Source organism: Microchirus variegatus (assembly GCF_963457635.1).
Source record: "Microchirus variegatus genome assembly, chromosome: 6".
Taxonomy (NCBI): domain Eukaryota; kingdom Metazoa; phylum Chordata; class Actinopteri; order Pleuronectiformes; family Soleidae; genus Microchirus; species Microchirus variegatus.
This window is the reverse complement of record NC_139807.1, coordinates 1241683-1257629: the sequence shown is the minus strand read 5'-3', so window position 1 is coordinate 1257629 and position 15947 is coordinate 1241683. Positions and strand designations below refer to the sequence as shown.

The window sequence follows — 15947 nt, the reverse complement described above, 5'->3', positions numbered from 1 at the left end:
TCTGTCCCAGAGCAGGAATAATCAGACTCTGTCACATTAGAGATATATATATAAAGAAAATGCAATCTGCGGAGCAGCCGAGTCGATAATGCTGAGGTTTATACGACCACCTGACAGGAATAAATACGACACACCTTCCGACCCTGACGCTGACCCCGTTCTGACCTTTGAGGTCAATGCGCTTCAGCTCCGCGAGGCGCCGAGATAAATGAGCCGGCGCTACAACAGTCAACAGTTCTGATGAGTATTGTTGGAAGTAATTCATCACTTTTATGTGCAAGCCTGCAGACGCTAATATGACCACGAGAGAGGAAAAAACCAAACACAAACGCTGATCAGGACTTTCAAGCGTTTGGCTTAGGAGGTGGAAGGAAATGTCATATTCCACTAGTACATTAACTCTGTGGAATTACGTGAATCTCAGATAGGGCTTATGAGTTGGGGAGGGCTGTCACTTTTTATATCTTTTCAGAAAAAATCCAAACTTAAACCTTGAAAAAACCTATTTGATTTGAAAATGCACAGGCTGGAAGCACAGCAGACATTCTGAAGTAATAACTGTGTGGTTTTAATCATGTGTGGTTATAATCGTCAACTATTTTGATAATCGATTAATTGTTTTGAAGCTTTTTTCATGATTAAAACCAGAAATCATTAAAACTGATTCATTTTTTTAAAAATGTTCTGACATTTTAGGGACCAAACAATTCATCGATTAAACGTTTACGAAAATAATCGTTAGCTGCAACTCTAGTAACGGCCACTGGGCGTCGCTACAGAGAAACTTGTGCAGAAGTTACCTGGCTGAAGAAGAGGGAGTTTACAGCGTGATAATGGCGGAGAAAGCTACGTTCAAAACATGGACTTTATACACGTTGTTCTCTGTGTTGTGAATAAATAAATAACTTTTCACGGACGATAACTTTTCTTCAGTTAGGGACAGATATCACGATGTATCGCTATGTGATCGTCTTGATTAACACAGAACCGTTGTATCGTGATAGTGGACCACGTATCGCGTAATTGTATCGTGAAGTACCCTGCGATTCCTGCCCCTTGTTTCTGAATCGTCACATCATATATTCATATTTCTGTATTTTATATTAAACGTAAAACCCGTAAAATATCCAGTCTGTTCACCTGAAAAAAAAACTCCTCTGATAAGAGCGAACGTCACAAGATGAAACGGTTCACGGGACAATCTGAGCGTGAAACAGATGCTTGTTTGTGATAAATTTAATCCATATTACGCCCAGACACACACACACACACACACACACACACACACACACACACACACACACACACACACACACACACACACACACACACACACACACACACACACACACACACACACACACACACACACACACACACACACACACACACACACACACACACACACACACACACACACACACACACACACACACTTGACGACCTCCAGCTCGTATATATCCACCGTCATTGTTGTCCCTGTAACAGAACAAGCCCTGATGGTCTTATCAGCCGCACACAGAGCTGGAATCAAGCTCACAACTGCTCTGCAGAGACGGACGCCTCTCACCACTGGAACATTAATTACACTCAACAACACCTCCAACACTTTTCCTTCCTCCTGACTCTTCCCTGCTCTCATCATCACTCTGGGTGATTTTCTGTCCAGCTCTTGTTAAGAAGCTCTTGTACCACTGGTCCAGTGATACTCGTACAGTATATGCAATGGACGTGTAAACCAGATCAGATGGGAGGTGTGACGAGTATCCATTAATACACACATACAGAGAAGAGAAGACATGAATCTGAGCTGTAAGTTGTATCCAAGCTGCTTATTTTAAGGCAGGGGTTTGAAGCCTTTACTATGAAAAGAGTCGTTTTTGACCCATATTCACCAAAATAAAGTGAATCTGGGAGCTGTAAAACCTATTTGACCCATATAATGAAGATAATATCACATAGAAGTTTTTTTATATACAAAATAATGATCGTTTGTTGCATTAAGAACTAGAAAATGGAAAATGTTGACGTTTCATTGCAACCTTTAATATGGTGGAGAAAATGACGACTTTGAAATAAAAACAGAATTATGTATAACGAGCGCTACCTTTGTTTGTGGAAATTAAATGTAACCCACTTTGAAATAAATAAAGCAATATTTGGATTTTTCAGTGTCGCAGAAAATATGAAAACACCTTTATTTATTTTTTATATTCAAAGCTACAAGGAGGAATTTTAGTTCAGCTTAAAGGTGCCATATGTAAGAATGTGGCCAAAAACGGTTACTGCATTCAAATTCAAAATACCGAGGTTTAGCTTTCTGACGTAACTGGCAACCCGTGGTTGCTCGGCAGCTGAGACTCTACTGACTGTAATGATTGGTAGACGGCGATAGGTGGCGCCACATGCCAAAACATGATTTCAAAACATAAACATGATTGGCAGTCTGCAAAATATATTGTTTTTAATGCAAATATTTTGTCTGTACTGTTGTTGTTGGTGAGTTCAGTTTGTTATATGAACATTATTCCTGAGTCTCTGTGACATATTAGGAGGATTTGATCATTTATTACATAATGCACCTTTAACACTTTTTCTGCATGTATCCTATGTCACTGCTTATTTTTTGTCCTATGTTGTACTTGACACTTGTCTAACCCTGACCTTCTTTTACTGCTCTAACAAGAGAATCACCCTGGTGTCGGATCAATACAGTCAAAATCAATCAATCAGTCTGTCTGTCTGTCTGTCTGTCTGTCTGTCTGTCTGTCTGTCTGTCTACCATGTTCTGTAGCGCCACTGAGTTTTATTGTCAGTTCTCACACATAAAACAAGTCACTGGTGCATTTTTATTTCCAAAGCATGAGCAGTAAATATGTATAAGTATGATTTTGTTCACGGACACAACAAACAAAAACATCTGCCGTCTCTTTCCATCGATGTCCACTTTAGGAAGTCAATAAATCAGAGAGTTATTAACTATAAACAGAGTAAAGACTGGGTATAAGAACTCATCGCCTCTCAGGAGAACATTTGAATAAATATTTCATCAAACATTAATAAAACATTGTGCATCCTGACACTTCACGCTGGGAAACAACACAGTATGATCATTTGTTCTAATAAAGAGGCGCTTCTTCGTTTGTGCTTTTACACATCGTCACGCTTTAACGCTTCTAACTTGACATTTATCAAGAGAAATTGTTTTTTTTTTATTTTACACGGCAAACAAGAGGAATTAAAGCACAGTTGTGCAGAAATGCTGCGAAATGTGGAGTGATTTCAGGGGCGAAGGACATGATCACAGGTGATGAGTGTGTGTGTGTGTGTGTGTGTGTGTGTGCGGCAACAACCAGGTGTGAGGACTTTACTTCAAACAGGCCAGAATGAATGTGGCGCTGCAGAGAGTGTGTGTGTGTGTGTGTGAAAGGTCAGAGGCCACAGCCTGTGGTCACAGCCCACTGACATTTACACTCTTTATACTTCACCCCTGACATAGGCTCATGGACGTGATGATGAGTCAGAGCTGGATCTGGAGTAAACTTACACACTCTTTCTGAGGATCAGTGATCGGTGCTTAAACCCGAATTATAACTGCATGAACTGTAAGTAGAATTTGGAACTGTAAGTGGATTTGGGAATGATAAATAGTATATGGAATTATACATAGAATTGGCAACTATAAGTAGAATTTTGAATTATAAGTAGAGATTGGAACTATAATTAGATTTTGGAACTATAAGTAGAAATTGGAACTATAAGTAGAATTCGAACCTAGAATTCGAAATTGGAAATATAAGTAGAATTTGGAACTATGTGTTTATATGTGTAGTTTAAAATATATCCAGTCAACAGTCAGCCATTGGTTCAAATCATGTTCACAATCTCTGGAAGATTTACTTTATTGTTGGTGCGTGATAGCTAAAAGTTTAGCATTAGCATTTGAAACCCCCCCCCAAAAAAACCCAACAACAACAACAACAACAAAAAAAACTCATATTCCTGATGAACTTTTGCTTTCAACCATTTAGCAATACACCAACAACAAAAAGGAAGAAAGTTTGGGAAAAGTTTGACGAGATAGTGAGTTTACTAAAGATAATCCTCGGAAAGACTCCTCGTTATCGTTTATTGTTTCTTTCTTTCTGTAAATGACTATTGATATTGTCTGTATTTTTTAGATTTGCTCTTAGTTGGATCTTATCGTTTTGACTTGTCTGTTCTATTAAGCTGCACTTACTCACAAGCAGTGGAGAGAAAAACTCCTTTTTAACAGGAAGAAGAAATCTTTGACAGAACCATGTGCGGCAATCTGCCTCGGCCGGTTGTGGTGAAAGGAAAAATGGGGGATATACTGTATATCCTATATCAGGTTTATGATTCAGAAAACGAGAATCCTTGAAATCCATGGGTGAATGTTTTCCTCACCAAGAAACTGACAAATAATGCTAAAATCGGCATGAATCAATAAAAGTACATGCATTAAATGACACGTTATGTGAATAATTTATAAACGTGAGTGCACATGTTATGAAGACATCCGCTCTGCGTGACCTCTGTGACCTCACCGGTTTCTGAGCAGTCAGTGATTATTGATTCGCCGTCTTCTCCGTTTCCAAGATAAATATCCACTGTCAAAAATAACGACCACTGCAGCCTGTCAACGCCAGAGCGCTCACTTCTCAGGGATTTAAGGAAGAACAGAAAAGGGGGGAGGAGACTAAAATAAGAGATGTTGCCGTCTCTGAAGGAAGGAATTAGGGGAGAAATCAGCACCGCAGCAGATCTAACAGGTGTAGATCTACATTCAGTGACCTACTGTACTTGAATTCAGGGAGAATGATCTTTTGCAGCAGTGATGAGTGGAACAACGCGCTGAGACGCTGCTAAAGACGCCACACTGGGCCTTAAATGTCTCAGCGAGGTCTGAGCGTGTGAAGAAAGTTTGAACGCTCTCCAGTTTCTTCTAAAAATAGTAAGCGTATAGATCTTGTAACCCTGGACCCACAGATCTGCTGCCACTGAGGGATCACTTCCTCATGTCGAGAGCAAGAGATGTGACATGAAAGTCTGCAGAGATTGGGCTGAGGAAGAAAAACACTACAATCACACTCATAATCACTCATATAATAACTAAATAACAGTGGATTCAAGCTCGAGGAAGAAGATATTTGGAGTTTGGGCTCCGTCAGCGTTCTGGAACTGGACGGTTTCATGCGAGTGCAAACGAGGAATGAAGTTTTAAAAGGTAAGAACTTTACTTTACTTTTAAATTCACACATATGTGAATATTAAGAGAAAAAACAAATCAAAAATAGCCGTTAGTTCACGTGATTCTCCTGACACTAAATGTGTGGTTAATGATGGGCAGCATTTCCTCACAGTGAGGTCTCGGTTATTTTTGCTTCTTAATGCTAAGGCTCGCAAAGTTCCTTATTTCACGCCTGCGTGGTTATTATTGTGTCGTGTATTTAAAGAAAGGTAGCTGTTATTTCTATGTTGTACGTTTATTTGCATATGTTTTCATGCTTTGGATAAGAAAATAAGGCAAATGTGAAAGATTTAAAGGTGCTGTTTACACGCTACATGCATTTAGTTTGGCTGTTACTATATGAAAAATACAATATAATCAGTGATTTGCACTTTGCATTGTTTCAATTAACGCCTTGTGAAAACATGAGCAAACAGAACTGCTTCCATTGGTCAGTAAGACAGTTTCTGTTTGTGTCATTTGGCTCAATTTACCCTTTAAATTGTAGATTAACGACAAAACAAAGAGTGCACGTGCAGTCATTTGAAGAAATGAGAATCAGAGGAAGAAGAAGAAAAAACAAGCTTCATATCATATGCAAACTAAATATTCTGACATCTGCTGCAAAACAAACACACAAATAAAGATCGAACACAGCAGCTCAGATGATTATGTCACGAGGAAAAATGCGCAAACTGCGTGTGAATGTTTTTTCTTCTTTTTTTTAAACGCGTCATTGCGACACAAGTGAATGATGAGCAACAATGATGATGATGATGATGATGATGATGATGAGCAGCCGCAGAAAACGTGGACACTTAAAGCTCACGCGCTCAAGGATGAAGTCACAGGACAAAATTGCGCGCGTTGTGAATGCACGCGCTCTCTCGCTCTCTCTCTCCTGTTGATTGTGGCTGCTGAGCGCGTGGAGGAGCGCGCGCACACACACACACACTCTCTCTCTCTCACACACACACTCTCACACACAGACACACAGACTCAGCTCGTCAGTGGAGAGAGCATCAAACTAGAAGAGAAGCAGGATTCGCTCTGGATGTTTCATTTCTCGCGGGTTTCGCTTGTAGAAAAGAACGCGTCAGTGTTTTTACTCCAACAGTGTTGACTGAAGACCTCAGAGGGAACAAAACAACAACAACAACAACAACAACAATAATAATAGCAATAATATAGTCTCTATAGTCTCTTTTTTTACCCGCAGCTTTATTTTTGCGTGTCTCCTTTGTCACATCAGAGCAGGTCGTGATTTGCGTGTGTTTTTTTTTTTGGTTGTTGTTCATGTAACATCACGGGATTCACGGTGGGAGCGTTTCCTTCCATCAATGTGCATTGATGTAGCAGAAAACGTGGAGGAGATAAGGTGGGTGATGTTCTTTGTCCTGTGTGTGTGTGTGTGTGTGTGTGGAGTTGGTGTTTTCATTGATATTCACACACACACACACCATGCAGCTCCTCTCGTGCTCCATTGTCTTCGCCACACAGCGGAGCCGCCGCCGCGTCCGCGTCCGCGCCACACGTTGCAGTTTGTTGTGCTATGAACGGATCTATATCCGATGTCTGTGTCTTTAACCCCAACGACTATTTTTCTCTGTCCACACACAGAAGCCTTATCTCAGCACCCGGAACCATTGATACGGATTTCATTGAGGACGTTCGCCAATTAAAGGGATTTCGATTCTCATCCAAATCGGGATTTACACATCCAAACTGGGATCTATGAGCGGAAAAGTGGCGAAGCCTAAAGAAGACAAGGATGCTTCCAAGGGTAAGATGAGAACCTTTGTCTCAGTGCCTCAGACTGCTTTACCCCCTCTTCCTCCTCCTCCTCCTCCTCCTCCTCCTCCAGAATAACAGGTTTTAACGCGGCCGTGCGAACCATTCATTCCCCGCATGCAACAGCAGCCAGCACGGTGCATGTGGACACTGCTGTTTGAGATCCAAGCCCCTCGCTATGATATTCTCCTGTTATAGGCCTTTATGCTGCACGTTGCCTTGGTTTGGAGATCACACGCTGGCTTTATACGCGCTGCAGACCTGTAGCTATATCGTGGCACAGATTACGCACAACAAAATAAAGCCTGAGTATGATTTATTTACACGGTAATGTAAAGATTATTAGGCTGCAACGTCACAGTGAAAGCACAATAACGCAGCCTTTGTGGACGAGGAAGGCGCGTGAGCTTTAATGTGACCTTAAAGCGCAGAAACCGCGGGGTCCTTTTGCCTCTGAGTGAAAAAAAGGAGGTAAACCGCCGAGCCATTGCCATGGAGACAGAGCGGAGGCAGGGTTGCCAGAGAAACCTGGCGGGGCGGCACTATAGTAAATGTATATGGCCACTCCATCACCAGGGGCGTGTGTGCACGACACTTTACGCACCGACACACACACACACACACACACACAGGACTGCACCTTTGTCTTTGTGCTCGGTATTAGAGGAAAAACACATTATTTATATAATAATATATAAATACAACACGTGGTGGTTGATAAAGGGGGAAAATCCTTCTTTTGTGTTTGTCCTTTTGGATTCACGACTCTCTGTTGCCCAAAGACGCGTCTTTTTTTTTTACGGTCATTGTGTACAAACACGACTCGTAACATAATAACAGCGTGCGTGGCCGCGTGCCCGCTGCTGCAGCCCGTCCACGTTTATTTACAACAACAACACAACTCTGGATGTGCGTGTTGTCAGGTTACACAGCTCTGTTTAAGGTCCTCGCGACAGATCAATACATCTAATTGGGTTATTTTGGCAGTGATGACGTGGCCTATTGATGTCAGGAACTATAAGTGGTACACACACTAATAATGGCACTGCATTAAAGAACTGCACTTTATATATATATGTATATATATATACATATATATATATATATATATTTAACCCTTAGGTTATTGTTATTAATAGATAAAGTACAGCTTTAAAAGCAGTATTACAACAACCAGAACTTAACTGTGTGTAATAATGATGCATTTATCGTGCAAATGTTGTACAGTGGCTCGACAAGGACACGTTTAATCTCATCTGTTTAGATCAATTTTGTTCTCTTCGTACGTATAAGTAAATAAATTAGACGAAAATAGACACCGATCGCTGCAGAATTATGAATAAGAGGCAACAGCTCAGCATTTTCTTCACAATAGATGCTTTGAAGGATTGATTTGTAGATTAACCTCCACGCCAACTTTCCCTCTATAATCTCCCTGTGGAAATCAATGGCTTGTGAGGATGCCTGAGCTCTCAGGCAGCAGCAGCAGCAGCAGCTCAAAAACTCTTAAATACCCTAACCCAAAAAAACATCTTCACCTTAACAAAGAACAGCAGAGCGAAGCTCATTCAAGGTTTGAAGTCGTAGCTGAAAGCCAAACAACTGCCTTCCAGTTCAAAAACAAACAAACAAAGAACCATCTTTCACTTACAAGGAACAAAACATTGTGTTCGAGACAAAAAACCCTGAATTGATTGGCATTAAAAGTCAATGAGAAACGTTTCACTTCATCCAGCGATAGAGTTTCTCGTCCCTCGCCGAGACCTGAATGGTGCACAAGTTGCAGAGAATTGCCAGAGAAATGTGAGGACGGACCAAAACGCTGCCAACGCTGGCATCGACCACCTGTCACACAAATTATTTCAGGCAAACGGTCCATTAAATACAAGAAGCTGCTGCCATCACACGGCTTTTATTTCCTCTGTTTGGCCGACACAGACGCCCCTCCCCCCCCCCTCCATTTTCCTTTCATCTACCACTCTGAAAAGACACTGAAAGTAAAGCTTTTGATTCAATATAATCCACAACTGCAGGAAAAATTAAATTATTAAATGATAGGATTTCACTCCAAGAAAACAACAACAAAAAAGTTGACATAAAGAAATTGGAAGGACGGTGAAAGAAGTCGTCTTTACACTTTATAAAAATATATTGAATAGCAGAAGGGGAGAGAAACAGCCATGGTGGTGTTTAAAGGAGGAGGTGTGTATCAGAGCTTCAGTATCAACACCAGTGAATCACGCTGTGTTAGGTTCTTCATGTCCTTGTGAACCTGAGATGTGTCAAAGTGTGACACGCACACACACGCACACACACACGCACACACACACGCACACACACACGCACACACACACACACACACACACACACACACACACACACACACACACACACACACACACACACACACACACCCTCACAGGTTCAATCAAAGCAGCTAACCCTTTTAAGGACGTCCGTACGTTTGGACAGCCTGAACAACGCTTTATCCCTGACCTTAACCCTAACCTTGTCGTAACCACCTGGTTGAGTTTTTTGAGGGTCCTTGAATGCATCTCGTTAGCTGCTCCTCTTTGCTGTAAACCCTGCATACACTTCACTAGCTCTCATGCACACTAATAATCCGGTTGACTATTCAAATGGGATTTTTTTGTCTGTCCATCCCTAAAGGACACATTTAGAAGCAACACTTGCTTCATTGTTGGATAAATGAAGCAGACGTCGAGGTATTTCTACTCATCTAAGCTGAAGCCAAAAAAACTGGTGAGGCTCTGCAGCCTAAAAACAAACAAACAAACAAACAAACATCACTTACACTACATTTGCAAGGAAATCAAAAAACAACAACAAAACAAGTCATTTGTGTATTTCTACTCATCTAAGCTCAAACACGCCATAGATATAGACATTTACCAGGGTCCTTGAATGCATCTCGTTAGCTGCTCCTCTTTGCTGTAAACCCTGCATACACTTCACTAGCTCTCTCCCTAAAGGACACATTTAGAAGCAACACTTGCTTCATTGTTGGATAAATGAAGCCAACGGCGAGGTATTTCTACTCATCTAAGCTAAAGCCAAAAAACTGTTGAGGCCCTGCAGCCTAAAAACAAACAAACAAACAAAGAACTATCTATCACTTACACTACATTTGCAAGGAAGTCAAAAAACAACAACAAAACAAGTGATTTGTGTATTTCTACTCATCTAAGCTTAGCCTGCCATAGATATAGACATTTACCAGGGTCCTTGAATGCATCTCGTTAGTTTCCATGAGGTCGAGGTCACACACACACTCTATTTCATGCGTGCAGCGAGATTAGCGTAATGATTTATTTACGTTTTCATTTTAAGAAAGCCAACGCATTTAATTTTAATAACCATGCCTCTGTCTCGCAGATTATATTATATTATAATCTGCACCTCCTCAGTGACTCTTGGCTCTCGTCAACACATGCCAACGATTCATGGCCGGCCTTAAATTGCAGGTCCAATCGGAGCAGGGACCGAATAAGTCTCGCATATTTGCAGGGGGCGATTAAGTCGGCCACAGAAGCCACAGAATCGATAGCTTTCCCCGAGAGGATTTTGAAGCCGTTTCATTAATCACATTGTAGGCAGCGGCTGTCCTCTTCCACGCCGACACCTGCTCTAATCTCATCTGCAGAACCACAAGCCGTCTACAGAGGCACGAAGATCTCTCCGTTTAACGGCTCTTTGTTGCCGCTGTAGAACGGAACGATTACGACGTCACGCGACGACGTTCGACACTGTTGTCTCCTCTGGGTGAAAGTTTGGATGACGGCACAAACGCCCAAGGGCTTGTTTTGATGTGACCAGCTGTCAGCGCGGTGCACATGCTGCGTATGCGTCGGTCACAGCAGAGTGTTGTGTTTCACACAGCTGTGTGCTGGAAAAGACGGATATTTTCATGTGGGGTTTGAGTCCAAAATAAAATCTTTTACTCAGCAATTGCAGGATTTTCTCGACAGGGATCAGGTTAAATCTGAATCTAGATTCTCATCCAAATATTATTTCACTTCCTTCTCAGGGGAATGTACAATCTGAGCTGACTTTTTCAGACTTGTAGTAACCTGTAGCAATCATGAATTTACTTAAAGCGGACCTAGACCGGAAGTTCCAATTAACGCTGTTTTTTGAATGTGTATCTGCGTCATTACCTTGTTTATGAAGCCCTGAAGGTTCTAAACAAACAGTTCAGCCATTGCTGAGAACGCTGTGTTTTATTGTAATCTCGGGCTCAGTGAGATCTCTGAAAAAACCCGGTCCGGTTACGTAAACAGAGGTTCTCCTGAACAGCAGATTGTCCTGCTCCGGGCACTAGTCCGGGCACATCCGGTTGCGTACATTGAACCGCAGAAGAAGAAGAACGTCCGTTGTGGAGGTGTTTCACGAGCGACAGTGTCTTCTGACTCTGGGTCTGACTCCGGGTCAAAGGTCGTCAAAGGGACTGAGGCGGGGAGTCGTGAAGAAGCTATTTTTAAACACTGTTAAAACAATGTTTTGATAATGAAGAGCAGTGCATCCACCGTTCCAGAGGGGGGAGCTGTGCTTCTGAGAGCGGGGCGTGCTGAATATGTCACTTCTGGGTACTGGCCAATCACAAGACAGTTGGGAAGGCTCTACGCTGGCTGGCCAATCACACAGTCTTCTGTGTGTGAGATTTATGTCTGAAATATCGCGACTGAGGAGAGCATCAGAAAAGAGAGATTTTGATCAGCAACTAGGAGGTTTTTGAGCATAAAAACAAGTTAATGTATGTAAGTAGACCTCCATAACTAACATATATGTGCAACAGGACCACTCCACACTGTGAGCTTTAAAATAACTCAAATATCCAACACATTTTAGGCACATTTACTGCACCACACTGGGGTTTTCGAGGACACGTTGAGCGGCGTGACAGAATCTGGAATGTCAGGGTGCTGGAGTGTTTTCCGTGAGATGTTTCCCTGGTACTGACGCAGATCAGGCCACACTGCCCGCAGGAAACTGGCTCCTCGCCTCGCATCAGAGATCTGCCACTCTCCATCGCCGACTTGGACACTGATTGGTGTTTGTTAATGTTGAGAGACTCTGTCTCTCCTCGGTTCCTCTGTCACATTGGGTTTCTGACACGGCTTTGCCCTGTAAATGACTTCTGCTTCTCTTTTCTCTGGGGTTTTTCTACAGTTTGTTTCCCTGAGAGGAAAAAGTTGTGTTGTTTTAAGTATGCCAGCCACACAGTTGTTGGCGGCGTTTGTGCCAAAGTGGTTAATATTAATCGATTAGTGGTGAATTACATCTCCAGGGGGAGAAAACACATTTTTTCATCCCGTTCCATTTCTTTCGACTTAGAAAGGGAATCACGTTCACTGTTACATCACCACTGTCGTAAATGTGCTCTGCCGCCTCAAAGCTCTAAATACCTGGATGTTCTGGTGCATCAGTCAGTTTGCGGCTGATAATCCACAGAGCTGTGTGTCTTCTGAGGTGAAAAGCTTAGTTATGACTCGTCTGTCCACTGTTGTTTGAAAGGTCACAGGACGAGTGGAGACGCTGGGTTGCTTTGTTTTTTAAGATCGTCTTCTTCTTTGTTTCTACGTCATCTTACGTCTTTTCCGCCTTCGTGTCATAATAATACTTCTATAGACATTGAAATTTACCATTTTATTTGGCTTATTGTCACTTGAAAGTACTAAGAGTCCAGATGTTTTACTAAACCACTCAAAAACACCAAATGATTGTGTATTTGTGACGTAGTGCCTGTGAGGGACAAGTTAGATAGAGGTCAACGACTTTAAAGACTGAAATGGACAATACAATAATTCTTACTATAGCCTGTTTCACACAAAGCTTTCTATATGAAGTTTATCTTCACTTGACTGCTGTTGATTCACAAACTCACAGGACAGATTTGGTTAATGAATGCCTCTTTTTTCCCCATGGGTAAACCACTTAGTCTCGTGAGATCAGGTCATGTGACAGAATAGCGAGAGACACAGAAAACATGGCAGGAGTCCACCGGGAGGGTCTTAAACTGAAGACAGTGCTGCACCTGAAGCAGACGTTTGGTCTGATTAAAGGACGACAAAAGCAGAATCTAATCAAACTGAATAAAACAAATAAAAACTCTGGAAAATCAGTGATAATTATCACTTCAAAATGCTTTCATCAGAATAATGGCACAGATCAGACTTGAATAAACAGGAGTGGGATTATCGTCTACAACCTGTGGATGGTCAGAAATGCACTCCAAGCCACAGTTAATCCCATCTAAAGATAATCCAGCATTATTGTAATAGTGTCAAACTGCCCTAATAACAATAAGTGAGTTTTTTTCTATTCTATTCTATTCTATTTTTTCTATGGACCATTTTCTATAAATGTAAATGCCTACAGAAGCTAAGTGGAGGTTAGCCGTATTCCTGTTGCTGCAGCTTTTAATAGGACATAAAGATGACATCTGCATAAAAACTATTCTTAATTATGTCTTTATCTGGTTTTCCGTCTACTGCGATCACACTTTCACGGCATTTTATAGTTTTTTTTTTGTAATGTATTCATGATATGCAGGAGTTGACAAATGGCAGACAGAAACCATCAAGCACACCTCACACACACACACACACACACCGCCAGGTATTTGACATTCCAGCTCAGCGTGCTAATAAGCTCAGTGCAGATCAAATGCTTTTAGCCCATCTGAGATGAAGGAAGGAGCTCATCTGCTCAGCAGAGCGTGAGGCAGCACTGACTCATTTGTCTGTAAGCCTTCACACAGCCCTGTGCTCACATTCACATTCACACTGGCTACAGCGGAGCCTCAGCAGTTCTGCCCGAGCCAAAATACCTCTGACGTCTGCTTCGTTTATCCAACAATGTAAGTGTGTTCTTCTAAATGTGTCCCTCAGGGATGGACGGACCAAAAAATATAAAATATATAATATTCAACTGGATTAGTCGTGTGCATGAGAGCTAGTGAAGGGAATGCAGGGTTTACAGCAAAGAGGAGTCGCTAACTAGATGCATTCAAGGACCCTGGTAAATCTATGGCATGTTGAGCTTAGATGAGTAGCTTCAAAAAAAACGTCTTAAATGTCTTCACATCCGCAAACAAACATGGAAAAAATGTTTTGATAATTACAAAGGGTCACATTAACTGATTGAGTTCATGTATACAAAGCCACAGACTACACTTTTTTGCAAAAGTTAAAAACCAAAACTGAAGTATCCGTGTACAACAATGCTCTTATCTTAGTGCTTTTTCCCCACCCCGGTTTTCAATGAATAACTGAATAAAAAGCCTCACAACAAACCACGTTATGACACGGCGGAGAGCCATCGTAGGCCGAGAGGTCACTGGAGGTCACAGAAGCAATTATAGCATCCCCGAGGTTAGCGCCGAAGCTACGGCTCGCTGCAAGTTAGCCATGTCAACTTGAACCTGAACCTTGAGGTTATTGAAGCAGCCTCAAGTGGAACTATTGTGGGTTAATGATGGAGGAGATGAGGGTTTTTCTGGTCAGAGTGACACTGATGTACAAAGTCAAGGCCTCATGGTTTTGTGGCCTCCTGGATTCTATATTTGAAATTGTGCACAGGATTAATGGCTTCTGTGGACAAACTAATTCAAGTTCAGATTTTTCCTACATAAGGTGTTAATTTGTGCTTAATATTTACTAATAAAGGGCTAGTATGCTAATTATATGCATGTTAGTAAGCACCTAGTTAATGGTGAATATAATAGTACTATTATGTCCTAGTATTATATACTACAATATACAAGTTAATGGTTCCCTAATATAAAGTGTTACCAACATCTGGATAATGAAGAAATTAACATTTTTAAATTACAACGTTTAAAAGTTAGCATAGCCTGACTGAGGAATATGTAAAACATGAGTCCATGCAGGAATATTGGGTTTCATTAATTTTTAGCACTGGAAAGGAATTGGGCTCATAACTGGATGGTCGATGGTTCAATCCCAGGGCGAGCCAAAAGCTGGGGTGCCCTTGAGCAAGGCACCCAATCCCCCATGCTCCTGCGCCCCCGGCTTGTGTGTGTGTTCACTTCTGTTGTGTAATAAGCACTGGGTTAAACGCAGAGGACACATTCACTATCACTAATTGGTGTGTGTGTGCAAAAACGACTGATTCTAATTGAAAAACAGTTTTCACTGAACACTTTGCAATATCATTAACTGCCCATGAAATGTCGTCGCTCATGCATATGCGAGACATATCAGCGTTGCCGTGTAAGAGACGCTGGACGTGGAGAGCAGGAGTAAACAAATTGAGTTATTGCTCATTAATCAGGACATGGACTCCTCTCTCAAAGCTGCCGCGCACTTCATCATCGACCTATATCGATCTGTGGGTCACTCACTCAAAATAGCCGTTATATCATCATAGAAATACAGACAGTCTCTTATGTGAAGCCTGAAGAAAGGCATGAAAGTTATCACAGCCTAAATATTAATGAGGATTAAGTCTTGAATGAGCTTCGACACAATCTGCAGGGACAGTTCTTCAAAGACAATTATCATACGACGTCTAATTTAAAGCTATACGTGTACGTGTATTGTACAGATCCGTGTCTTCGGGGTCATGTTTAATGTCTGGAATGACCAGGGGCACTTGGTACTGGCTTCTCTTGAGCTGGAACATGAAAGATGATATAATATAATATAATATAGCGAAAAGCCATTAGTAACCATCCCTCAGAGAAACGTGTAGAACAGAGAAAGACGTGGTGACGACACGTGCTGCAAAAATATTAAACATGGAGAAGATAAAACAAACACGGTGGACGTTTAAAATCAGTGCATTAAAACCCTGAAGTCGTAAAAGTCAAACTCATCAAAGCTCAATTTACCAGGGTCCTTGAATGCTTCTCGTTAGCTGC

General features: G+C 41.6%; 1 protein-coding gene across 3 annotated transcripts in view; it reads left to right on the top strand.

Annotated features, from left to right (window-relative positions):
- The first annotated feature begins 5063 nt into the window (after positions 1–5063).
- The window catches only part of fgf13a (fibroblast growth factor 13a), an 86686-nt gene continuing 75802 nt past the window's right edge, over positions 5064–15947 (top strand). For 2 of the 3 annotated variants that reach the window (XM_083891160.1, XM_083891158.1), the window contains exons 1-2: positions 5064–5248; positions 6872–7034. In XM_083891160.1, the coding sequence (XP_083747286.1) occupies positions 6986–7034 (49 nt within the window). In that variant the 5' untranslated portion in view covers positions 5064–5248; positions 6872–6985. Of the gene's footprint in view, positions 5249–6536; positions 6630–6871; positions 7035–15947 lie in introns of those variants that run through there. The other variant, XM_083891159.1, reaches the window with a different exon arrangement.